At 49.0% G+C, this 27,207-nt stretch overlaps 1 protein-coding gene across 3 annotated transcripts in view; it reads left to right on the top strand.

Annotated features, from left to right (window-relative positions):
• The window catches only part of ZNF777 (zinc finger protein 777), a 27,305-nt gene extending 972 nt beyond the window's left edge, over positions 1-26,333 (top strand). The window contains exons 1-6 of one of the 3 annotated variants that reach the window (XM_027101562.1): positions 7-125; positions 4,114-4,974; positions 5,986-6,112; positions 8,211-8,324; positions 21,547-21,798; positions 24,944-26,333. In XM_027101562.1, the coding sequence (XP_026957363.1) occupies positions 9-125; positions 4,114-4,974; positions 5,986-6,112; positions 8,211-8,324; positions 21,547-21,798; positions 24,944-26,100 (2,628 nt within the window). In that variant the 5' untranslated portion in view covers positions 7-8 and the 3' untranslated portion in view covers positions 26,101-26,333. Of the gene's footprint in view, positions 1-6; positions 126-616; positions 3,540-4,113; positions 4,975-5,985; positions 6,113-8,210; positions 8,325-21,546; positions 21,799-24,943 lie in introns of those variants that run through there. The other 2 variants (XM_027101563.1, XM_027101564.1) reach the window with 2 other exon arrangements.
• Positions 26,334-27,207: the final 874 nt, after the last annotated feature.

Consider the following 27,207-nt stretch of genomic DNA (forward strand, 5'->3'; position numbering starts at 1 on the left):
ACAGGGCCATGGCCGAGGCGGCCCCGGCTCCGGTGAGGGCGGCCCGCGCGCGCACGGACTCGCGGACTCGGGGCCCTGGGGACGGCCTGCGCGTCCCGGGCTCGGCGGCCCGGCCTGGGGTCTCGGTAAGGGACGGAAACGCCGCGACGTGGGGGCGGGGGAACCGGAGGTCTCGCGCGCCCCTGCTAGGTGGGGGCGGGGGCTACGCGCGGGGAGCCGTCCGCCGTCCGGGCGCGGCTGAGGGGACGCTTGTGGCCTGGCACGCACGCGGGCCCGGAGGCGGGCACCCGGGCGGCGCGCCTCGTTCTCTGCGGAGCCGGCGCTGCGTCCGTCGGGGTTGCCGCCGCACGTTTTCCGCAGAGCTCGGCCCCGCCGAGACTCTCGCGGCCGGAGCGCGGCGCTGACGCGGCTCTCCCCATTTCGCAGAGCGGAGACACTGAGGCACGGACACCTGGCGGCGACCGGCCCTGCCTGCCCCAAGGTCACGTAGCGAGTCAACCATGGCTCGGCGCCCGCGTCCGCAAAAATACCTGCCTCTGGGCCGCGGGCCTGGACGGGGAGGGGGCGGCCCTGGCGGCGGCCTCCCCTGGGGTGGGGGCCGGGGCCGGCGCGCGGGCGACGCGGCCCGTCGGGGGGGAGGTGACGGCCGTTTGGGAGGCTGGGCAGCGCCCAGCCGAGCGTCCCCGGTGTGAGGAGCAGGTGACCCTCGGGCTGGGCGCCTCGGCCTCCAGTCTCTGCGTCCGGGGGACCCGGTTGAATTCTGGGTGTCCAGACGGATGGGGTCTGGGGAGCAAGCTACTAAGGGTTTGGGGGCTGGTTTGCCTCTTCAGTGGACCATTCTTAAAAATCAGTCTCAAAGTCTCCCCTCAGACCTGCTCTTTGAGATGCAGTAGCCGTGTTGTGAGGAGGATTGCTGCATGGGGGGCAGTGCCCTGAGCCTCAGTTTCCTGTGTGTGCAGGAAGGGGTCGGGATATAGGACTTTCTAAAGAGCCTCTCAGGTCTTACAAAAAATGATCATAATAATAAGAATGATAATGATAATATGAATAATAAAACTCTTGGGAAAATAAAATAAAATGATTTTTAAATGCTTAGATCTCCAGGACCCTTGAATGGTAGGTATATAATTCTGGGTGAACCACACTGGGTCATACAAGACAGTGGCACGGCTTTCTTTATAAGTCAGGTGTGATTATGTATTTTTCTGCCAATGAATGAATCCTGGAGACTCCATCCTCTTAGGATACATGGGGTAGGGAAGGTGGGTTAAATCCTGTGAAATGAGAACCAGAAGAATTCTCCCCCTGCCCCCAAGAGTTTGCGAATGCAGGCTTATTAATCTCACATTTTATATTTACAGCTCCATTCCTCTCTTTGGCCATTTCTTTCTGCTTAGGGTGGTATCAAGCCACAGGTTTACTGGGACTGGTGAAATTACAGCAAGGGGCTTTTATTTGGGGGTGGCGGAGGGGATGTGCTCCTGTGGCCCCTCATTGCTCTACAGTCCTCCAAATCCAGAAATGGACAGAGACGGTCTAATAATAGAGAGCAAAGAACTGGTATTTTCCTTTGAGCTCTGAGTAGACTAGTTAGCAAAGATGTCTTGCGCTAATGGCTTAATTTACTGTCCTGAAGCTTCTCTTCATTGTTTCAGTTAAGCCCCTGTATTACTCAGGGGGACTAACTTGGCCCCTGGGGATTTCCCCTTCCTCCTACTAGTTGTAGGCAAATACCCTAATCCCCCTGTGAGGACAGGGCCATACATGTGCCTGTTGTGTTGCATTATGCTCGTCACTTTCCCTGTGTCTGAGGCTCCTATCCCAGAGGTCGTCCAGCCTTGCCCTCGCCTGTGAAGAGTTGAGAGGTGGCTTAGTTGTCGACAAGCCTTCAGTTTCAGGGCTCTGTGATTCCCTTGAAAGTGCTCGCAGGATTTGGCGTATGTGCCCATGTGTGTTTTTTGAGGGGGAGAATCCATAGTTTTCATCAGCTTTTCAAAGGGGTCCCTGACCCCAGCATTAGATGGAAACGTCTATGGGCAGGACCTTCCCACAGGTCTTTGTTTAATCTCCAAGCCTCCGAATCTTAGAGGTAAAGAGGATTCAGAACACATACTGACCAGCTGTCTCATCTGACAGATGAGGCCTAGAGGCGACCTACAGTGTAGGCGGAAGCCCAGGCTCTGGAGCCAGACTGCTGTGTGACGTTGGGCCAGTTACTTGGCCTCTCCAAGCCTCCACAACTTCCTGTGCTAAGTGTGGATAAGAATTCTAGTGGTCCCTGTTTATAGGGTTTTGTGGAGAGTAAATTAGATAATCCTTTAAAACACAGTTCATGGCGCATAAATGCCAGAGAGTTGTCAGGGCTGACTAATTAGCCCTCACATCTGGTTCCCTGCAAAGCTATTGGGTCGTACCATCTCAAAAACCTTTTGCCTGAACAAGGCCTTAAATCTTCCATCCTTGTCTTAAAAGCGTGATGCTGTCTCAGTTAAGCTACACATAAGTGAATGAATGAACAAATGAAAGAAAGAAAGCAACAGAAGGTATAAATAGGTTTAGATGAGTCTTTGATAGATGACGCAAGGCACTTCATTATTAACTCTAATAATTTCTTTGTAACCCGGTCATTTATACTATTCGTCCAGTAGACATTTGTTGGGCACGTACTGTATTTCAGAGTGGACACCAGGAATATGCTAATTTTCAAACGAAGAAAAGGGACATTTCAGTTACTTTAAAGCCCACTTCTGTATGGCACACAGTAATCGGCCATTCAGCAGATTGAGCGAAGGAAGGGTATGAGGGAATGGACAAACATTGATATGGAAGAAACTCCGTTCAGTTCCAGTAAACATGCTGACATTCTGGATAGACAGATACAGAGCTGGTCACTCAGAAGACCTTGGCTTCACTTCTTTGATGACACAAGCACTCCCTGAACATGGACATGGCAAGGTGGGGAATGGGGAGAGTGTGAATAATTGAAACCCCCTTCAAGTAATTGAAGGACTCGGTCTTTATTCTGGTTCTGGTCCCCACCAACCTTGACACAGCTCTCAGAACTGGTTGACTTCAGCTTTGCTTCTGGTCCTTCCAGGCCTCCTTTCCTCCTCTTTCCCCAGCTCATGAGCCATGGGGAGGACTCCGGATGGCCAGGGTCCACCTACCCGCCGGGGACCATCAGCCCCGGGAACCTTGGCTCCCTCAGGAGAGTCTGAATGGCCACTCCCACACCTGTCTCAGTGTCTGTCTGTCTTCTCTGTGTGTAGCAGGAGCCAGCCTGAATGCACGGTAGCCCGTTCAGCCTCTCCAGCAGGGGCTGGGTCCACTGAGCGTGCCTCAAAGGCAAATCTCTACCATATCAACCCTTTGAGAAATGTTATTAAGTCAACAGTGCAGATTTTATCAAGGAGTCTGGGAAGCTTAAGGTACTTGTGTGTCATCGCTGTTGGACAAAGTGAGGGAAAGAGCATGGGTACCACAACTGCCTGATAATACAAGTAGAAGCGGTGGGACTGGATGTCAAGCTCACCTTCGGGGTAAGTGCCTTGACAGAACCAGCCCCAGCTTGCTGGCAGTCTTAGGCTAGCCTGGCATTGACAAAATTCTGCTCTATTGTTTTTCAAAGTTTTATTCTATGTAATGCTCAATGCTCGAAGAACTCAGTGAGGCAGCAGCTGGGTCAGGTGTTAATGACCCTTATTTGGTGGCTGAGGTCGCTGAGAACAGAGGAGTTGAATAATTGGGCCAGGGCAACCCGGGCAGCATTGGTGTAGACAGGACTGAACGCCAAGTGTTCTGATTCAAGGCCAGTATCCTTTCTCCTCTCCACACCACTACTCACGAGATGACACCTGTGCAGTGTATGTTGTGAAAAAGGAGATGGCTCTGTAGAAGCAGAAGGTGGCATAACCATCTTTTATTTGTTGTTATTAGCAGTTGTCATTGATGTGTAGATCAATGCTAGGGTCTCAAGAAGAGATTCATGTCCATGGAACATATCTTATTGCTGTGAAGCCTGAAGCCCTTTTAATGTAGGTGCTTATTTGGGGGGATTTATTTGCCAGCTGGAGACTCTGGCCTTCAGTCCTGTCCTTTCTTTCTGGAACACAGGTCCAGCAGCTGGACATGGAGACCCAACGCTCCTCACCTCTGTCATTCCCCAACGTTGTGCAAGAGGAAACCCCGCGTCAGGCCCCTGCTGGACTCCCTCGAGAAACTCTGTTCCAATCCCACGTTCTTCCCCCCAAAGAAGTTCCTTCTCTGTCTCCCGCCATTCCCCGGCAAGGCTCCCTACCCCAGACTCCCAGCGCTCCCAAGCAACAGACTTCTGGCCGAATGCCGCATGTGCTCCAGAAGGGACCCTCACTCCTGTATCCTGCCGCTTCCGAGCAAGAGACTCAGATCCAGGGCCCCCTGACTTCCCAAGAAGAGGCCCCGTATCTACCCCCAGCTGCTGCTGAACCAGAGATCTCGCTTCTCTCCCACTCCACCCATCATCAAGAAGCCCCACTCCACTCCCCCGAAGTTCCCGAGAGAGACCCCTTGACCCTTTCCCCCACAGTTCCCGAGACTGACATGGACCCCCTGCTCCAGAGCCCGGTTTCCCAAAAGGACACCCCCTTCCAGATCTCTTCTGCGGCCCAGAAGGACACACCACTCCCAACGGCGGAGATCACCCGCTTGGCCGTGTGGGCTGCCGTCCAAGCGGTGGAGAGGAAACTGGAGGCCCAAGCCATGCGGCTCCTGACCCTGGAGGGCAGGACTGGGACAAATGAGAAAAAGATAGCCGACTGTGAGAAGACGGCCGTGGAGTTTGCAAACCACCTGGAGAGCAAATGGGTGGTGCTGGGGACCCTGCTGCAGGAGTACGGGCTGCTGCAGAGGCGGCTGGAGAACATGGAGAACCTGCTGAAGAACAGAAACTTCTGGATTCTACGGCTGCCCCCGGGCAGCAATGGAGAAGTTCCCAAGGTAACTTTATCCCAACCGGGGCTTCCCGAGGAGTGACTGGGACTGGAATGTGTTTTAGGAATTTAATATCAAAGAAAGGGAAAGCCGTGGTAAAGAAGGAAAACAGTATGATGATACCTAGTCACCAACTTCACATTGCTGAGAACAGGACGCAGCAAAACCAAATGATTTCTCTTGTTGATAAAAGCATAGGCTATAGATTAGAGGGACGACCTAGTGATGGGGGCTGTCAGTGTAGAAGGCGTTCAGTCTGTGATGTCTGAGGATAAAAGGCAAATTGAAGGCCAAGTGGTCGAGCTGTGGACAAGTGTGAACCTGTGTGGTTCCCCGTGGAGGTGGAGGGAGAACGTGGTGAAATGTTACAGGGCGGTGTCCTGCTCAGCATTTTTATCAGTAAACTCATAAATCACGTTAACGCCAGTAAAACTATGATTTCCAGAGGTATCCTAAAGAAACAGAGGATGGTTAGATTTTTGTATTGTTTCCCAGAGGAAAGCATTTAAACGTGAACTGGTTTTCTTCCTGTTCTTTTATGCCACGGCCCCTTTTCACAGCCTCATGGAGGGAAAACGCGTGGACCGTGCTGCCTAGGCCAGCACTCTGCAGATTGTATTGTGTACAAGAATCACCTGGGGATCTTACTAAAGGCTGAATCTGAATTAGTGAGTCTCGAGTGGGGCCTGGGAGCCTGCATTTCTAGCATTCCCCAGTGGTGCCATTGCTGCTGGTCCACACTTTACAGCAGTAAGGACTGTCCTGTTAGAGAGGGAAAGGACCAGACATCACGGGGCCCCGACTCTCTCGGGCCAGGACAGTGGCTGAAGCCTCCTGATTTCTAGAGAGGTCCTTGGTGAAAACCCACAGCTTGGCCTCTGGGCCTTTCCCACTCCAGTCCTAAGAGTTTTGAAACAGGCCCAGGGGGCCAGAGCCATTGGCAACCTTCAGATCTGGCGGCTGAGGGCCCGTGATGCCTTCCCGTTGGTGCGAGCTGAGCTTGTTGTGTGGTTTCAGGTCCCTGTGACGTTTGACGACGTGGCCGTCCATTTCTCAGAGCAGGAGTGGGGGAACCTGTCCGAGTGGCAGAAGGAGCTGTACAAGAACGTGATGCGGGGCAACTACGAGTCTCTGGTTTCCATGGGTAAGGAGAACGGCTTCGCTGCCCGCAGCTTCCCACCTGCTAGCTGGGGGTTCCTTAGGAGTCCCGGGAGCTCTGAACTCCCAGAGACAATTTTCGAGAGCACAGCAAATGAGAGCAGACACCCATATACCCACATACCTCAGCACAGCACAGATCAGCACAGCTCGTAAGCAGAGACCCCCCTCTACCCGCGGGGGCCGGGGGACAGACTCAGAGGTCAGCAGTCTCTCACCTTTATATTATTTTCCCCATGGCCCCTATATACATATAAATACATACATACATACATACATACATATATATATATATATGTATCTTGAAATTAGTTTGTCCAGCAAACTATTATTAAGCAGAGTGTGAGGTGCTTTATAAGAATGACATTTAATCCTCACACCTTGCCCGTGTGGGAGCTAGGACAGGTGTCAGCCCTCCTGATAGACCGCCTAGGTGGCTGAACACTGTCGTCGATCGAGAGCTTACGTCCCCCAGGTTCTCGTCCCGCTCGTGCAGAGACGACATATGACCCGGGGAGTAAACGGTCGTCCTAGGTCCCTGCCAGGGAGTTGCGATTTCACTGGGATCTCTCATATCCCACAGTCGGTGGAGTCTTGTTGTTTTCGCTAATGAGAGTATTTGAGGATGAGGACCTGGGAAAATAGGCTTTAGTTTTATATGTTTCCTTTTCTCCGATATGGGGAACTCTTCGGGCACAAAAAAATTTAGAAAAACATTAAATAAGCTGCTGTATAGAAAATCGGATCCTTGCTGGAGTTGTTAATTTTATACATATATACCTCTCCATGGGGTAACTTTTTATTTTTTTCTGTTCTTTTTGAAGTATATACATAATTGCGAAAATGGAACAATTTAGATTTGTAAAACAAAGAGCAAGAGCAATCCCCACCCCCAGCCAGCACCGCTCCCCAGAGGTAACCACCGTGAACCCTTGGGCCGATATTGTTTCTCATCATTTTGCTGCACGCGTGCACACGTGGTTTGTGGTTTGCACAAATAGGATCCTTCACTTATTTTACCTAACAGCAGTCAGAGACAGCTTTCCATGTCAGCGCAGAGGCCTGCTCGAAAGACAGTGCAGTGTTCCCGCTGAACCGTCGGGCTGTTGATATAGAACTATTGACGAGCAGCAGCCTGAGTCCCTCTTCTCGCTGCCACAGAGGGTTGCAGTCAGCATCTCTGTGCTCTTCCGCGAGTATTTCAGTGGGATGCATTCCAGGAGGTGGGTTTGCGGAGGAAAGAGGGTGTTCGTTCACAATGTCACGGGCACTTCCACGGGCCCTACCCGGGGCTGTGTATGTTCACGTAACAGAGTGTGACAGCGCCATCTCCACACCCTGGCCGGAACTGAGGTTCTCCTATTGTAAAGATTCGTCTTTCCTGATGGTGAAAAATGACGCCGCATTATTGTAACGTGTATCCCTTTGATGATTAGGGAGCTTGTGCATCTTTTAATATGTTTATTGGCCATTTGCATATTTTCTATGAATCACCCATTCATATCTTTGATTTTTCATTTTACTAACTGTAGAGGCTCTTTATATGTAATTACGGACATTAATCCTTTGCCTTATTTTTTACAAATGTGTGTGTGTGATACTATTTTCTCCAAGTTTCTTTATCTTTTAAATTTATTTCCAAAGAACTTTAACTTTTTGTAATGTAAAAAAAAAAAACCTATCAGTGTTTTGTTTCATGGCTTCTATATTTTATCAAGATCAGTTTTTTAATTTATAAAATTTCAAATATCTTCTCCCTTTGTCATGAAAACCTGAGCTGGCATTGGCCACCTGTGAGCCACAGATAACCAGTTTCCATCAGTGGGCAAGTGGTGCCCCAGAGCTGGTGCCGCTGGGAGGACCCAGGGCGCGGTTAACACACACACACATGCACACACACGCGTGCGTACACCCACTCTGTGTGCATTGAGGAGAAGGGCTGGAAACTTGGCCCTTCCTTCTGCAGCATTGCCGGCCTTGGGTAGGGCAGCTGCTCCCGATGTCCCACTCACACAGGCGACATCTTTGTAGCATCCAGTGCGAACTCATCCCATAGGATATCTTCTTTGCTTCCTCCTGCGCAGACTATGCAATTTCCAAACCAGACCTCATGTCTCAGATGGAGCGCGGGGAGAGGCCAGCCATGCAGGAGCAAGAGGACTCAGAAGAGGGCGAGGCGCCTGCGGACCCCAGTGCCGGTGAGTGGCTGCCAGGCGGCATGGGCTGTTACAACCCACCGTAGGCCCCGGAGGGCTGTGTTAGCAGGCTGAGTGCCTCAGGGAAGCCCGCAGGTGCTGGGACCTGCCTGGGGCCTCCTTGATCGCCAGTGGCCCTAGCAGCTGAGCTAGGAATGCCGTTGCGGTCATTGTCTCGGGGAGCTTTTGACGCGACCGAGCGTCACCTCACTCTTTGCGGGAAACAGAACCAAAACTGGCAGAAAGGCGTTCCCTTGTCGGGATGCTGGTGCGGGTGAGCCTCGAGCTCCTAGAGGAGGGCCACGTCCCTGGTCCTGTGGCCGGTGCGTGGAAGGACAGGGACAGACACGGACTTTACCCGAAGCATCCTCCAGTGTGTGGGGCGGGGTCCAGACGAGGCAGTGAGGCGAGGCGGTGGAGAAGCGCAGGCCGGCCTGGCCGCGGGCTCGGGTGCAGACGCCAGCGTCGGGCTGCCGGCGCTTGAACCCTGGCTTCTCTGCGTCCTCACCCTGTGGTTTTTATTACTCGGCCTTTTGGAGGCCCGCTTTCTTATCCGTGAAACAAAACTGGTACTGATAGCCAGGGCCTGGCGTGCTGACCGGCAGGTTCCAGTGGCCCAGGACACGCCAGCTGCTGTGTCCGTCTGCGTGGGGAGCCGTCCCTTCCCCAGCGGCCGCTCAGCAGCCCTCACACTTGCACGGCAGTGCTTTCGGGGTGTGGTTCGTTCTTTGGAATTGCCCTTGGCCTTGCATCACTTCCCTTGAAGGTCTTCCGTGGGAGGAGATCCTTGTCTTTTGTAGCCAGATGTCATGGGTGATCCTGTCTTTTGAAAAAGGAGGATAATCTAGCAGGAGAACTCACTGGGGCCAACAGCCAGGTCTTGTATGAAGTAATGTCATCGACTCTGGCACCAGGAGGAGGTCCAGAATCACGTGCAGGCATGTCGGCCCCATGGAGTGAGAGCAGAGGTAACTTCCAGAAGAGGCAGGACCCTGAGGAAAAATAAGTGCTGGCGTGTTTCAGAGAAACCCTAAGCCATCATCACTCTCTAGAGATTTGTCTGGAGATTGAAGTGGAGGGAAGAGGCAGATCCTGAATTCATTCTGGAAGACAAAAAAGATGGATTTAAAAGTAGATGAGGTGAGGGGCTTCCCTGGTGGCGCAGTGGCTGAGAGTCCGCCTGCCGATGCAGGGGACACGGGTTCGTGCCCCGGTCCGGGAGGATCCCACATGCCATGGAGCGGCTGGGCCCGTGAGCCATGGCCCGTGGGCCTGCACGTCCGGAGCCTGTGCTCCGCAACGGGAGAGGCCACAACAGTGAGGGGCCTGTGTACCGCAAAAAAAAAAAACAAAAAAAGTAGATGAGGTGAGAGTGGGTGTCATGGGACAGGGTGTGGCACGGGGCAGAGTGATCTTTTGTTTGGAGGAAAACAAGTCTGTATGTGAAAGGTTTGAGTGGCCGCATCCAAAAACAGGTGTCAGTGGGAACGGAGAGATTCAAAGGAGAAGAAATCAGAAAGAGGGCTTAGGAGGCAAAGAATGAGAAAGGGGAGGGGTGGTTTGTGGTAAAAATCCTAGAACCCATCCGATGTCCCCGTGGGGTTTTGTGGTCCGGGTACTGCTTTTGTAGCATCTTCTTAGAAGGGCTGGGATGGGAACGTGGACCCCTTCCTCTGTCTGCTTGTTCACACTCTCATCACAGGTGGGCCTCCCACAAAGTGGGGCGAGAATTGAGAGCAAATAACTCCAACCCCCTCGGCCCCAGGCAGGGTTCGTTCTGGCACAGGCGCGTCTAAGGCCGGAGCTTCTGTGGGCAGCGGCGGCCTCACAGAGGCTGCCTTGTGTGGCTGGAATGTGCCATTTGTTCCACTAACCGTCTCAGCCACTAGGAGCCTGACTGGAGGGAGGACAGGCGAGGACTGAGAACCACTGCCCCATGGGCCAGCTGTAAACTCGCACTTCTGTGTGTGTGCAAGGCCCTGGCCTCGGGGTAGCAGGGTTGTCCTGTGTGTCTGCAGTTATCAGAGCCAGTGGTCACCTGTCATTCGTGTGTCCTCCCCCTTAGAAGAGTGGCCACAAGGCCAGCCCTGGGCCAGACCCAAAGGGTGATACCAATTGAGAATTTTCATGGTTCCAAATACACCAAACATGACAGTTTTGTGAACTGGCTGAGTAAATGCATTCAATAAACTAGTATTTATGGTTGGGGTCCCTAAGGGCAAGGAGACCTGAAGGTGACTCAGATAGCGACCCTGCTCTCAAAATCCTCCAAGCCGGGGCTCCCATTCATGGCTCTTTAAGGGCGAACAGGAGGCCTGGGGAAGCCAGGGACCATTGTCACCTAACAAATTAGCAGAATAAAACAAACAAGCCAGAAGCCATGGCTGAAATCCAAGTTCTCATACAGTGTACATAGTTTCAGTCTTTTTAAAAAGCAATTTGATATTTTCTGGTCTTCAAATATGTTTTAAATATTTAAAATGTTCATTTACTTAACCTAATAATTTCCTTTCTGAGAGTCTATAGCCTAGAAAAGAATCCAAAAATATGGATTAAGATGTACAAATATTATATTACATTATGATAGACGGTTATACAGCCACTAAAATCACACGTGAAGAGTTTTTACACCATATTTTCACTTGTATGTTTATTATTAAGTCCATCTAATATTTTTTGTACCAGGTACTATGTCAAGAGACTGATGTTAACAAACTAAACACCCCACATATGTAAAAATACAGCCAGCCACTGTGACAGTGCTGTGGAGACAGGCATCCAGGGCGCTGGGACACACAGCAGCAAAGGCCTTACTGAGACCAGGTGCTCAGCAAAGGCCTCGGAGGAGGTGGGATTTTTAGTGGAAGCACAAGTGGGAGTTCCCGTTACTCGGAAGAGAACTCCTCAGAGGGAGGAAAGACTGGAAGCGAGGGGGCTCTCTTTGTAGCCCAGGTAAGAGGCCTGGCATAGCCCAGGGAGCACCATGGGTATTTGCGAGGTGTATTTTGGCGTTGGTGGCTGGCGGATGTCGAATATGAGGAGAGGGGGTCCCACGGATGAGTCCAGGTCGTGACGTGAGTGAGAGGGTAGGTGGGGGACGACAAGAGGTTCCAACCCAGAGAAACGACAGGAACGCGTTAGGTGTGAGGTCCCAGGACACGTCCAGGAGGTGGTGTTGAGAAAGCAGCTGAACAAAGGAGGCTGGAGCTCACAGAAGAGCCCTGAGCTAGTGACAGACGTGTGGGCCTTAGTAGCGTGGACGGGATCAGCTTTCCCAGCCTGGATGGGAGAAGAGCAAGAGCACAGCCTGTGCCCTTGGCTTGGAGCCCTGACTGTTAGAGTAGATTTGGAGAGTTGGAATATCTGGGTCTGGGTGGAGCCCAGGTGTTAGTTTTGTTTGTTTTTAAGCTTCCAAGATGATTCTCATGTGCAGCCAGGGTTGAAAACCACTGCTGTAGGATTTGGAAAAAGGAGGAGGAACCAGAAGAAGCAAAGGAAACAGGAGTGGCCAGAAAGGTAGCAAGAAATCAGGGTGGTGCATTGTTGGGTATTTCAAGAGAAGAGTGTTTCCGGAAGGAGGGAGCGTGGCTAACAGTGTTGAATTCTGCAGTGTGGTTTAGTTAGGCAAAGACTGCGCGAAGTGTCCATTGGATTTGCAGATTGGCAGCATCAGTGACCTTAGCAAGAAAGAGAAACGTTGGCGGCACGACTGAGGTGGAAGCCTGTGAGTGGGTTGAGGAGTGGATGGGAGGCGAGGAAGTGGAGATTGTTCCAGTGTAGCTGTGGGTGGGGAAGAGAAACGCTGGCGGGCCGGGCAGCGTGGGGACTCTTGTTTGCTTAAGATGGGGATTGCCGAAGCCTGTTTGACATGTTGACAGGAATGAGCCAGTTGATACGGGAAGTTAATGGTATAGAAGTGGATAATGTAGGGACTTCCCTGGCGGTCCAGCAGTTAGGACTCCGCACTTTCACTGCCGAGGGCCCAGGTTCGATCCCTGGTCGGGGAACTAAGATCCCTAAGAAGTGAGAGTATATTACTTCTTATTCAGTAAAAATAAGTTTTTTAAAAAACAATGCATGAAGAAAGACTCCAAGTTAAAGGTGGCAGATTGACCGTGTGTTTACTCCCACCTCCCCAAGTCCTTCTAAAACGAGAGCGAAGGGACTTTTTTTAAAAGGAACGGACAAGGAGACAACGGCAGCTAAGTTTTGGAAGGCTGAGAGCAGATGGCTGGGTGATCGCTGATTGAGAAAGCAGCATCCAAAATTGGTGTTAGGGAAGAAACCCAGTTTGCACTCCACCCCCATCCCTGCTCAAGACTCGGGAACTAGCAGTACCAGAGGTTCCAGGTGTCTTTGGAAATGGGGGTAAAGGTGAGGCTAAAAACAGAACATTGGTCAAACATCTTAAGAGGCCTTTAAACACTGCCATTTCCCTCCATTGCCTCACCCGACCGTGGTAGGTGACCAAGGCTTATTCTCTGGAGATGGTGAACAACAGGGTTTCTGGACGTGGACACCAGGCGTGATTGGGGTGGGTGCCATGTTGAAAACAAGGGAATGAGTGAAGCTTGACAGAGATGTTGAGATCTCTAGCCTTCTTCCCTAACCTGAATCCCAAAATGATGCTCACATCCAAGATTAAACCCTCAGGGCAGGATATTGGAAGAGTCTTATCTGGAGATGCTTGGGGCCAGCCCAGGAGATTTCCCAGGGAGATGATCTAGCTAAACAATCCTGCTGGGAAACCGAGCCCTACCTGAATGCACCAAACTTGCAATTCTCTTCTGACTATTCAACTTTTAATATAAATGGACAACCAAGAACCACAAGGCATTTGGGAAGAGCCTCTAATATACAGAGACAAAGGAGACAAAAAGCAGAAAAAATAAATTTCAAGGAAACAGAGACCATACGGGGTGGGGGGGGGGAAATATGTTTAAATACTTATATATAGTTATACATTTAAAATATACATTTTTTCATATTCCTTAGAGAGATAAAAGAAGTGAATGTATCCATGACAAAAGTATAATGCTTATCTAAAAAAAAATAGAAAGGAACTCTTAGAAATTAAAAATATAATAATGCAAATTAAAAACTCAGTAGCACTGTTAGAAAATAAAGTTGAATACACAGCCCAGAAAATAGAGCAAAAAGACAAAAAAGAAAATAGGGAGACAATAAGAAAAGTAAAGGATGGAAGTCTAATGTCCAGATAATAGAAATATCGGGATAAAAAATAGCAAAAACAGGGAGAAGGGAATTAGAGATGAAAGACTTCAGGAAAAATTCCCAGCGCTTAAAGACAGCTTTCCAGATCGAAGAGCCCGCCAACTGTCCAGAACAGTGGATGAAAATTGATCCAGCCTTAAATACTTCAGCAAGAAATTTCAGCGCAACTGAGGACCCAGGAGATCTGACAAACTTCTGGGAGAAAGACCAGGTTCATACAAAGGAACAAGAATTAGAATGGCATTGGACTTTTCAACAGTATTGGAAGCTACAAGACCGTAGGATAATTCCTTTAAAATTCTTTAAATTTTAAAATTGGAAAATATTTTCTAACATTCTAGAAGTTGATATCTAGACAGACTAATCTAATTAAATATGAGAGTGAAATCGAGATACTGAGATGTTCAAGGTCTGCCATGCGCCCTTTCTCAAGCTGGGGCAGGTACTTTGCCAAATGAGGAAGTAAACCAAGAAAGAGGTGTAAGGAGCTCCAGCACAAGAGAGGGGAAGGAATCCCTGGGGTGCTGCCGAAGGGGATCCCCAAAAGACAGCTGTGGATCTGGAGGCACCAGTCCACACTGGAGCATACCAGAGGTTCCAGAAAATTTTTCTTCAAGTAGGTAAAACCGAGGAATCCCCATTATGTTTGGATGTTCTGAGAGGAGAGTTATAGAGCAGGGTGGGGGGAGACACTGGAGCTGACTTTGTGGTAATTAATAGTAAGCTAAGCAAAAGAAAAGAAAACTAGCTCCAGGGGAAGCAAATAGGTTTACAGGCATAGAAGAGTACTTATAGTATGCTACATGGTTCAATTTTTTTTTTTTTTTTTGCGGTACGCGGACCTCCCACTGCTGCGGCCTCTCCCGCCGTGGAGCACAGGCTCCGGACACGCAGGCCCAGCGGCCATGGCCCACGGGCCCAGCCGCTCCACGGCGTGCGGAATCCTCCCGGACCGGGCACGAGCCCGCGTCCCCCGCACCGGCAGGCGGACTCCCAACCACTGCGCCACCAGGGAAGCCCTACATTGTTCAATTTTAAATAGCACTTACATAATCCAATCATGTAAACACCCAACATTAATTCAACCAGAATTACAGGCTGGGAAAAATCAGGGATTTGGAAGAGATGTGGATGGTTGGGGAAGAGGTGGTCCTTACCTCCAGCTCTTGGAAGTCAGTAGATTATGCTTAAAATTGAAAACTCAAGGAGTAGCAATGCCATTATGTTATGTAGAGTTATGAATATAAGTGACAAAAGAATCAGCTAGAAGAATTGAAAGTGATTGCCTCTGGGGAGCAGGTTGGGGGGTGGAGGGGAGCTTCTTAAAAATGAGGTTTGAAGAACCCTTCATCCCTCTGGCCTATGTGTACATATAACTTTTTAAAGAAGATTTTAAAAATTAATATACCGAGGTTTAAAAAAATCTAACAGAAAGTGTAGCCATGAAAATGTTGGAAAGCCCATGGCAGCCATCATTTCTGTGCTTTGAGCTGGTGGAGAAAGTTAATGTGGCCACGCTGGTTTTTACTTTCCAATGAAACTCTGAAGTTGCGTCAGTGTAATTCAAAAAGAAAAAATGCAGAGAAAGTGAAAGTCCCATATAATTCTCCCTTAAGAATCAACAGATCGGGGCTTCCCTGGCGGTCCAGTAGTTAGGACTCCACGCTTTCACTGCCCAGGGCCCGGTTCAATCCCTGGTCGGGGAACTAAGATCCCACAGGCTGCACGGTGTAGCCAAAAAAAAAAAAGAGAGAGAGAAGAGTCAACAGCTTATTCCTTCCAATTTATGTGCGTATAGTCACACACACACACGCACACACACACACACACACACACACACAGCCTTAATTATATAATACTTTCTCATTGTTAAAAAAATTTCTTCAAACAATATAGAAGTACATTGTTTAGAACTTGCTTTTTCCAAAAATATCTTTGACATCTTTACATGTCAAAACATGTAAGTCTCTTTTTTAAATAGCAGACTATAGTATTCTGTATATTGATATCATACTTTAAACAAACTCCCGTTGATATGCATTTAGAGTCTTCACAAGTTTCAGTGCTTCATTAAACATCCTTTATAAGTAAATCTTCATGTACTCGTCTGAAACTTATTTAGAAGTAGACTTTCTGGGTCAAAGGATATACCCATTTAAAACTTTAATAGATATGAGCAAATGTCCTTCAAAACGATTGTGCCACTTTACACACCCTCATCTATACATGAGAAAACCTGTTTCCCCACACCCATGCCAATAGGTGGTATTATCTTTTTATTATTTGCCGGAGTGATGGGTAGAAAAAACAATATTTTGATGTTTTCATGCACTCTGTAAGAGTGATGTTGAGCATATCTTCACGTATTTGTTGGTCACCAGTATGTCTTATTTATGAATTATCCTTTGCCCATTGTTCTTTTGGATTATTCATCTTTTTATTATTGATTTATAAAAGCTTTTTAAATATTAAGGATATTAGCTGTAGTCTGTCTTACGTATGCAAATATGTTTCCAAATTTATGGTTTACCTTTGTGTGTATCTGTGATATAGCTGTTTAAAATTTTTGTGTTCCAATTTATTAATTTTAAGTTCCTATGTATTCAGATTTACCAGAAATTTTCTTTATGGTGGGTGGGCTTCATACCAAGTGTAGAAATACTTACTTGGCCTCTTTTATTCAGTAAACATTATGATCACAGGCCATAGACCTATGAGCTTTTCAAAAATCTATAAAAATATTTGAAAGCTGAAATAAGGTATTTTTTGCTCCAGAAAATTACAAAATGTAAATAATTAAATGTTTAACTGTGTCTCCCAATATAACATTATACCAGCTTCATTAATTATTAAATTTAGTGTCCACAAACATTTAATACGTTTGAAAACAATTTGTAGGAGAGATTTTTCCCATCTCAGAAGAGTTCTTATGAAGAGATTTGATTACAGAGATTAACAACCTATCACAAATTAAATGTTTCTTATCACCAAACAGTGTCAAGGCAAAGCTACAAAAAATTTTTTCCAAAAAATTTACACCAAAAGATTATAGTTGATATGTGTTGTGCACATTTAATATATTTGGTGTGACTGACCAGACAGCTTCCAGAAGGAATCTCTGAAGTCCCAGAGGGTCTCAGGGTAGCCTGTTCCTCAGCTCAACGCTGTTTAGAAAAAAAAAAAACGAAAGAAAGGAAGGAAGGAAGGAGAGAGGGGAAAAAGCTGTGCTTTTCTCTAATGCTAGTATGATTTCATTATATATGTCTAAAGTTTTGATTCATCCGTAATTTATTTTGAGGTGAGATATGTGAAGATGGTTTTTTTTTTTTTCTTTTCCATTATGGTTTATTACAGGATATTTAATATAGTTCCCTGTGCTATACAATAGGACCTTGTTGTTTATCCATTCTATATACAATAATTTGCATCTGCTAGTCCCAAACTCCCGATCCAACCCTCTACCAACCCCCTTCCCCCTTGGCAACCACAAGTCTGTTCTCTCTGTCTGTGAGTCTGTTTCTGTTCCATAGATAAATCCATTTGTGTCATATTTTAGATTCCACATATAAGCGATATCATGTGGTGTTTGTCTTTCTCTTTCTAACTTACTTCGTTTAGTATGATAATCTCTGGGTCCTTCCATGTAGTGGCAAATGGCATTCTTTAATTGTTTTTTATGGCTGAGTAATATTCTATTGTATATATATACCACATCTTCTTTATCCATTCATCTGTCTATGGACATTTAGGTTGTTTCCATGTGAAGATGGTTTTTTTGGTTTTTTCCTTCTAGTCAGGAAGCCAGCTGTCTCCACTTCATTTGCCTAAACCTTTTCCCACTGGTTTGAAGTGCTACCTTTGGTCATAAACTATATTCCCACAATGTACGTGTCTTTGATTAATTTTTTTAATGGGAGAACAGATTACTGCTTATGAATGCATTCTGGTTGTCAGAAGTTGTTTGGGGCAGAGAGACCTTTTTGGTGGGAAACACTGGTTTCCCTGCTGTGTAACAAGCGGGGGAGAGGCACGAAAAGGTGTAACCGATGCCCATTTCAAGGGCAAAAGAATTAGATGCCATAGAGAGGGGCAGACGAGTGCTTGGGGGGTCAGAGAAGAGCACGCTCACGATGGGCTAGGAGCGGCCTGGGACGTCTGGTGGAGTGGGGGTCTTGAGGAGAGGTCAGGATGGGAAGGCAGTGGTCTTCAGGCTGCAGTACCCATTCCCCGGGGTACAAGAGACTTTCCAAGAAGGCACAACACAGAGGGCTTTGCGGGTTCAGCTTCCAAGTCTCTGCCCATCTGTTGTCCTTCATAAAGCGTGTCAGTGAGGGTGCTCGACACCTGCGGTCCCTCTAGTGTTGGTCCCATGTCCCATGTCTCCTACCACTGAGAACAAAAGAGGAGGCACCTCCTGCCCATCCTGCCTTACTATGGAGTGTTTCTCTGATGTATAAAAAGGCCTCTGGCTCACGAAACAAAGAGACAAGCCAGAATGTTGGGGGACAGAACCAGAAGTACATTGGTGGCTCTGGGGCCTGGATGGCGAATCCTCTTGGAAGTTAGATCGTTTGGAATACTTAGCTTTCGACAAAATTGAAAGAGAACCTAATTAAGTTGTCAGCTAATAGGTCATTAAAAACAATTTTTGATGATATGTTAACCATGTGCTTTTGCAGTATTTATAATTCAGAAGTTCAGAGAATGGAGTGATGATTCCGTAACAAAGCTCCCACCAGCCCAGCTACAGATCTATGTAAATGAGCTCTTCCAATGGTTATATTTATAAAAATGAAAGATAGGAGCAGATTTTATTCTGAACGCTGTCTGATTCCAGCAATAAGAATATTCATTCTCAGATAAATGAACTAATCGGGGAAAAAGTCCCCATGCATCCTTGTAAGAGGTACATTTCCTACAGGTTTTTTGTTTCCTATCTTGAATAATTATTTTTCAATAATAATAATAATAACTAAGGATAATAATAACTAAGGATGACTTAAGCCAGGCAGACAAGTAACACTTAGAACCCTGTGGTTATTGGAAGTGAAAGCAAAATTAATCTTTCCATTTACATACGCATTTCTGTGCAGTAGATGAGCTGATTAGGAAGGCACCTAAGCATAAATATGGTCTGTTAGGCTAAAATTCTGTGGGTAAAGTGGGAATGGAAATAGAAGTCCATGGTGAAAAGGGATGATCTTAAAACTCCAAGTATCAAAGAAGAACTTGTTCGTGTATTTTTTAAGTGAATAATGGTGGGTTTTAAATTGCTAGGGTTCTTAGATTCCATTGGCAACATTAAATGGCAATGGAAGAGTTTATTTTAAAATATCAATATTTACAGTACTCCAGAAATTACATCCTTAGCAGTGATTGAAGCATTTTGTCTATTTATTCAAAAAGGTGCAAACGGGTACATCGTTTTAAAAACTTATCTTAGGGAGGAGGCAAGCAAAATACCTTCAGGAGTTGTGAAGTCAGGGAAGGTATCTTTCCGACGCTGGAGTCATAGTTGCGGATGTCGTGCAGAGCCCAGAACAGAGGAGGCCGGAGGAGGGACACGGGAGGAAGGGGATGCAGGGGGATGACGTCGAGCTGGAGCAGGAGGAGACCCAGGACCTGAGTGTGGATGACTTTATGTTTTTTGTAAGACAGAGAATAGGATGAAGATGTCTTTGGAGAGTCAACTTGGAGGGAAGGTAGGCACGGTCTGCATGGGAGGCTGTGCGGAGTGCAACCTGGGACGTTAGGGCTGCTTTGTATGCGGTCCGCTCCCCAGCTGTTGGGAATCGATTACTTGGCTGATCAGAGAGGAATTAAAGGACTGCCAGGCATCCGAAAGAACCCAGCTTTATTTAGGTCATGTGGCATCAGTTGCTAGCATGACTGGGCGGTCTGCTTTCTGGGCAACGTTCACTTTAGTGTGGGCGGGACAAGTGGATACGGTGAAGGACAGTGAGGGGCTTCGTTCACTGGGTTCCTGGTGCCTTTTCCTTTTTCCACAGCACTTAATCACCTTCTAACATACCATATAATTTATTATATATAATAAATAATATATATTATATATATAATTTATTAACTATGTTTACTGCCTTATGTGAGATGTAGGAGAGCGGGGAGCTATGTTTTGTTCACTGATGTGTCCCACCATTAGAACATGCGTGGCACATAGGTGGTGCTCAATAAATAGCTATTGAATAAACATTCAAAGGATGAATGAATATGTTCATGCATATATGTTTATAATTTCCTTAACAGTGAGTTTCAACCTTTAAGGGGCTTTATGCTAGCACAGCTCTGCCCAGACGCAAGAAAATAAAGTTGACCCCTACCTCACACTATACACAAGATAAAAAGAAATTTCAGGTGGAATAAAGAGCTAAATGTAAAAAAGAAAACCATAAAAACCTGGGAATAAAATCTAGGAGATCAGATGAACCATCTAGGACCAGAGGAGACCCTCTTAACTAAGAAAACCCAGGAGCCGTAAGAAAGAGGGACATATTTGACAAGATGAAAACTTTAGGAAAGTTATATGATAAAAGGTAACACAGAGACAAATGATAGATTTGGGGGAGATATTTGAAATGCCAGTAAGAGAAAATGGGTTATCTTTAATACAGGAAATCAAAGGACTCTGACCAATTGACAGAACAGAGTTCACATAGAATCAACTCTAAAAGGCCAATAAATAAAAGAAATGATATTCAAATTACCCTCGTCAGGGAAGTAGAATTGAAGTATCAGTAAGTTATCACTTTATACCCATCAGACTGAGGAATATTAAAAAGAGCAGTGGTGTCTTGCCAGCAGGCACGTGGGGAAAAGGGCTGGTAGAAATGTGAATAGTCACAGCCTGTGGAAAAGCAGTCTGATGACACCTGTCAGAATCTAAAATATTTTAAATTTTTTACCCTGCAGTCCCACTCCTGGGACTCTCATAAAAATAAAAGCACTATTTTATGGTTAGAGATATAAACACATGTTTATGGCAGTGTTGTTCATGGCAAAAGCCTGGCAGCGGAAAGTGAATGTTGTCAATGAGGAAATGGTGGAGCACGTTGCTGTATTATCCTCACCATGGAATGCACGCAGCTTTGAAAAGGAACGCGTTAGCCTACAGAAATCGGTGTGAGGGGATTTCTACACAATATTTGGGTGAGAAAAGCAACAGAGGATTATGTATAAGGCAGTTTTATTTTTTTTAAACCTGTAATGGCCAGAAAGGAAAAACATAGATGTAAACGTGCTGTGGTAAATCACTACATAAGCATAGAGAAGAGTGTGGGGGCAGTTACGGGGATTACCTGGGAAGGTCGCACCTGTCGAGTGGGGAGTGAGGCAAGTTAAAAGGGGAAAAAATACTGCACTAAAGAACAAAAATGTGCGCTAGAATCCTGTTTATTGAAAGTGATGCCTATGTGTGTAACGACATTTGAAATTAACCTACAGATGTACAGGCAGATTAAAAAAAAAAATGTCAGGGCCATGTGCGTAATCAGATGCTGTTTAACGAAAAACTAACCCTGCAGCCCCTCTTATGCCTGTAAACGGGGGCCAGGAAGGGGCTGGGGGCCTCTGATCTGTAGGACACCTGGTGGGGAAGTGTTGAAAAGGTGTGCGGGGAGACCAGATGATTAGCCTTTTCTTTATTAGCCTGGTTGAGGGGGAGACAGAGAAACTGTTGCCTTTGGCTGACCTAACCTGGGAAAGGGAATTAGGATCTCTTTCTAAAAGAAAGCCTTATTTTAAAATTATAGGGGGTCATGGAAACAAACCTGCGTCTCTTTTAACTTGACTGCAGTTCATATTCAAGGCTACACAGTGTCCGTGCCTACTCACTGCCAACCCAGGATGTTTCTTCAGGGTCTCTAAAATAAGAATTTTGGAAATATAAATTCTAGGGCCACAAAACCCTGGGCAGGTGGAATGAACATGTTCTGGATTCTTTTGCCCTCCCCCCACCCCGCCCCCACCTTCTCAGCTCACGACGGCATCGTGATTAAGATCGAGGTGCAGACCAACGACGAGGGCTCCGAGAGTCTGGAGACGCCGGAGCCCCTGATGGGCCAGGTGGAGGAGCATGGCTTCCAGGACTCGGAGCTGGGGGACCCGTGCGGCGAGCAGCCGGACCTGGACATGCAGGAGCCGGAAAACCCGCTGGAGGCGTCCACGGAGAGCTCAGGCGAGTTCAGTGAGCTCAAGCAGATGCTGGCACAGCAGAGAAACTGCGCGGGTGAGTGGGGGGCTGGTGCCTGTGGGGAAGCTGTGGTCTCCTTTAGAGAGGTACTGTGACACTGAGGGCTCAGCAGGTGTGACAGAACCGAGCATGGCCTTAGGTACAGCTTCCCTGCCTCGGGATTTAAAAGCATCCGTCTCCCGGCAAGGAAAGAGGGTGTTAACAGCCAAAGACCAGGTCAGATGAGGACATCAGGGGCTGGCAGAGATCATCTCTCCGGCCCCCTCCCTCTACAGGCAGAGAAGGTCCCACACTAGTGGCAATGCTAGAACTTCCATCTCCTGACGTGTCCTTGGTCATTCCCTTGTCACACTGGAAGCCTCAACTGGCTTGAAGATTTCCACCCTTGAAGAGCACATCTTTGTAAATGGCCGAGGCTGCTTTCTCTGGTAGAATCTAGGCATCATTTTTGTTTAATCGCAAGGCCTCAGGGTCACCATTCTGCACATCCTTGCTCCCTGGGAGGACAAGGAAACAGTGAGGAAGCGGCCTTGCAGCAGCACGGCCAGGACATCTTTTGTGGTCAGTTTTCTGATGCTAAACCATCCTCGCAGGCCTGAGAAAAGCCCTGTCTGATCATTGTGGTGTATTTTTTTAAATACACTACTAGACTTAGCCGCTATTTTATTCAGGAATTTTACAACTATATTCATAAATGAAGTGAACCTGAACTTTTCGGGAATCATCATTAAGATTATACTAGACTTATCAAAGGAACTGGGAAGCTTTTGCTCCTTTTTTCTGTATCCTAAAAATAGTGTGTAAGATAGGAATTCTGCGTGCTCCTTGAAAATTTGGTAGAACCCACTTGGGTTTTGGTTTTTGTATGTTTATGTGCAAAAGAGTCATTAGCCATCATATCAGTTACTATATTATTTATACTTAGAAATGTATCCACATCCATTTTATTTAGGTTTTTAAAAGTATTATTTTGATGATTTAAAAATTTTTTTTTCATTTTATTTTAACCCTTGCAGTTTGCTTTTTTGCACATAAAATATGGACATTGTTCTTGGTCAAAAGATGTGTACCTAACTGCTTATATTTAAATAATTGCATGATATTCGAGAAATCTTAATATACCATGTTGTCTTTCATTAGAGAATAGTGAAAGACACAAGGCAAGTTGTGAGAATTCGTTGAATGGGAGCTTCATAAGAGCAACTCCAGATTGCCCTTTGAACACTCCCATTAATTCTGTTAGTACCATTTAGTAATACTGTAAGCTTTTTGTGGGATTTCGAGACCTGAATTTTAGGGCCAACTGTTTCATTCTTATTTCATTAAGAAAAAACAACTTGGAAACTCAAGGAGAGTTTAAATCTTCCAAGGCCCATACTTCCCCTTCTGCCTTTCATAAACAACCCTATTTTCAGGCTAAACACCAGGGCAATGAGTTACCAACCTCTGAAGCTGCTTCCTCCTTCCTGATCTTTTAAGCCTCGTGTTCCAGGGATGTTCTGGGTCACTTCCTGCTGAGAGTCCTGACAGGACCGAGGCAGCATTGTCTTACGACGGGAGGCCTGAGCTGGGACTTGGCACACCTGTGTTCTGATTTTAACACTGCCACTTAACTGGGTTCAGAGGAGTAGCTAGAAGTGCTGTGGCCTAGCGGTCACTGACAAACTTGAAGACCTTGGCCAGGTCACGAACACTGCCAGCTTCAGTTTCCTTATCAGTTGAGGGGACAGACTAGCTGGTCCTTAAATTGCAAGCTCTGAAAAGGTCTGACTTTATTTATTTGGAGACATTACTTGATAGTGCCAAGCTCGGATGCCCCAAGTCTGTGAAATGGGGATAATTCTTGCTTGACGTCTCCCATAAGATATTGTGAACATGAGAGAGCATAGGTGTGAGGGGCTTTGAAAAAGTTCTCATTTGTTTGCTTTTGAGAATTCTGCAGATGCAGACTGTTACGGCATTGCAGCTTCCATCTCACAGGTGGACTCAAAAGTGAATGACTTTCTCATGTCACACAAAGTCGGCGACTAAAAATAGAGCTCCCCAGTTAAGTGTTTAGGGAGGGCCAGGTGAGTTCAAGGCACCTGAGAAAATTCAAATAGGCGCTGGAGGCCTCTCCTTTTCTCTTGGACTTCTCCAGGGACCCTGTAGAACAGCCAGCATCTTAGGTCCTAAAGGGCCAGGCTAGAGGGTGGAGGGCCGGTGGCGGAGGAGGACATCCACCATTTGGGATGTTCGTGGAACACTCACCGCGTGTGGGGCATTGCACACCTGAGCTTGTGGCAAAGGCAGAGGAAACCCCCCACCCCAGCTTCAGGGTCAGGGCTGGTAGAGTCTGTGCAGGTGAGTCATCCACCTGTGCAGGTGAGGTGCCCCGTCAGGAGGCGGGGTTCTTAAGTCTCGGGGAGGCGCCCTGCACGTGCTAGCGGCTCAGGGGGGCCTGAGGGATGCAGGTCGGGATGGTCAAGCAATGTTTTCAGGAGGAGACAGGATTGGAGCGGGGTGTTAAGTAATGGGCACGATTTGGAGACACGGAGGAGGGTCAGTAAAGACACCTGAGGAGAACTCTCCAGGCGTGTCCAGGAAAGGAGACCAGCGAGGCTGAGCAGAGTTCAGGGAGGCGAGACCACAGAGGGGGACGAGGTCGGGAACTTGATGAGTCAAGACCCTTTTGACTCTGGCGGTAGAAAGCCAATCCTCAAGTGGCTTAAGTAAGAAAGGGGTGTTTATCGGCTTGGAGAGCTGGTAGGTCCTCGGGTATGCCAACCTCAGGCGCCCTGGACCCGCTGCCTCTCCGGAGGGTTCTGCGTCTACGTGCCTTCTTTCCTGCCAGTCCCTGCCCGCCAGCGGCGTCGGGCGATGGGCACACGCAGCGCCCGCGTCCCACCACGAGGATGCCATCGTCCCTGCTTCCTCTGCATGAAATTCCAAGGCAGGTCTCCGACTGGCCCGTTTTAGGCCTGGGCTCCTTCCTGAGCCAGGCGCCGCGGCCGGCCCGTCTTCCCTGGGCCGCAGGAGCGGGGAGCTGCGTTTTCCCGAAAGCAGGCCGTGGGGTGGACGATGCCCACGCAGTGCCGCGGGCGAGGGAGAAGCGGGGCTTACCTCCTCCGGGTTAGGGGCGTCAGGCAACACCTAACGGCATCTTGTCTCTCTCTCCCCCCGCCGTGCGTCCCCGGAGCAGAGGGCATCGTGATCAAGACAGAGGAGCAGGACGACGAAGACGACGAGGACGACGAGGACGAGCTGCCGCAGCGCCTGCAGCCCCTCGGGCAGCTGTCCGGGAGGTACGAGGCCAGCATGTACCCGCCGCCCCTGCCCGGGGAGCTGTCCCCCGAGGGCGAGGAGAGCCCCCCGCCGCTGCAGCTGGGGAACCCGGCGGTGAAGAGGCTGGCGCCCCCGTCGCACGGCGAGCGGCACCCGGGCGAGAACCGGGGCGCGGCCAGCCAGCAGCAGCGGAACCGCCGCGGCGAGCGGCCCTTCACGTGCATGGAGTGCGGTAAGAGCTTTCGGCTGAAGATCAACCTCGTCATCCACCAGCGCAACCACATCAAGGAGGGGCCGTACGAGTGCGCCGAGTGCGAGGTCAGCTTCCGGCACAAGCAGCAGCTCACGCTGCACCAGCGCATCCACCGCGTCCGCGGCGGCTACGCCTCGCCCGAGCGCGGGCCCGGCTTCGCCCCCAAGCACGCGCTCAAGCCGCGCCCCAAGTCGCCCAGCTCGGGCAGCGGCGGCGGCGGCCCCAAGCCCTACAAGTGTCCCGAGTGCGACAGCAGCTTCAGCCACAAGTCCAGCCTCACCAAGCACCAGATCACGCACACGGGCGAGCGGCCCTACACGTGCCCCGAGTGCAAGAAGAGCTTCCGCCTGCACATCAGCCTGGTCATCCACCAGCGCGTGCACGCGGGCAAGCACGAGGTCTCCTTCATCTGCAGCCTGTGCGGCAAGAGCTTCAGCCGCCCGTCGCACCTGCTGCGCCACCAGCGGACTCACACGGGCGAGCGGCCCTTCAAGTGCCCCGAGTGCGAGAAGAGCTTCAGCGAGAAGTCCAAGCTCACCAACCACTGCCGCGTGCACTCGCGCGAGCGGCCGCACGCCTGCCCCGAGTGCGGCAAGAGCTTCATCCGCAAGCACCACCTGCTGGAGCACCGGCGCATCCACACAGGCGAGCGGCCCTACCACTGCGCCGAGTGCGGCAAGCGCTTCACGCAGAAGCACCACCTGCTGGAGCACCAGCGCGCGCACACCGGCGAGCGGCCCTACCCCTGCACGCACTGCGCCAAGTGCTTCCGCTACAAGCAGTCGCTCAAGTACCACCTGCGGACCCACACGGGCGAGTGAGCGCGCGGGCCGCCCCGTCGCCCCGCCCGAGCCCGGCGGGCGGGGACGGGGCGCCTCTGAGCCCCTTTGCTGTGAGCCCCCCTCTCCCTTCGCCCCTCCTCCCAAGGACGCGGGGTAGTGAGACCAGGTCGCTGGCTGCCGCGTTTCCCCGGGGCCCCAGGGGAGGAGCGCGGACCTGGGGAACCCCTTCGGGCTGTTAATTTCCTTGACAATAAAATGGATGAAACCAATCAGCACGGGGGGCGTGATTTGGCCGCCGGCCACTCGGAGGGGCGGGGCGGGGTCACTTAGTAGGGGATAGAACTTTATAATTACATTTTGGATACTGTGGTTCTATTTGATAATAATAGAGTAATTTTTAAAAGACGAGCGTTTCCTGTTTGCCGTTTTTGTTTGGTTTTGAAGGGGCGGGTTTGAGAAGGTGGCCGAGGTACATGGGCCTAGTGTCAGTGGACAGGTTCTGTTGAGTCCTTTTTCTGTGCTCATCCCCCGTGTTGGGTGGTGAAGGGGGCGCAGATCCCGCCGTTATAAAGCCGAAAAGGAGAGGCAGGCCTGAGCAGCCTCACAGGTGAATGAGCCCACGGGAGGGTGGAGCTCCTGGCGCAGATCCTCCCTGCGCCCTGGTGTCTGGAGGACAGTGGGGTTCAGGAGGGAGGAGGGAGAGTGAAAGGTTTGGAAGGCTCTGGGAAGACCGGCAGCAGAAGCTGGGTGCCTCCCGCAGGCCCAGGAAGCCCTCCTGCCTGGCTTGAAAAGCAGCTGGTGGAGGGGTGGCGTGCCCGCCGTGTAGGGAGGCGTAGGGAAGGGGTGCGGAGGCACCTGGTGCCAATCTGTGGGAAAGGCACCAGTCAGAACACTTTTTATTTGCATGTTGCACCCAATTACTCTCCTTCGACTTGTTAACTGCATCGGTGCACCCTCATTTTCTAGGTATTCATTTCCAATCACCCTCCAGTGGGGCACAGAAAAAGAAACTGGGGGCAAATTATGTTGCCCACAGAGCGATCTGCTCTTGTTGTCCTGGGCTTGACAGTGACCCAGAGAGAATTCAGGCAGTTCATGGAGGCTGGGAGTCAGAAGTCTGGGAGGCCAGACTTCTGACAGCAGAGC

The sequence above is a fragment of the Aethalodelphis obliquidens genome, unplaced genomic scaffold (genome assembly GCF_003676395.1).
Source record: "Aethalodelphis obliquidens isolate GAN/ISIS:26980383/991018 unplaced genomic scaffold, ASM367639v1 scaffold5, whole genome shotgun sequence".
Taxonomy (NCBI): Eukaryota; Metazoa; Chordata; class Mammalia; order Artiodactyla; family Delphinidae; genus Aethalodelphis; species Aethalodelphis obliquidens.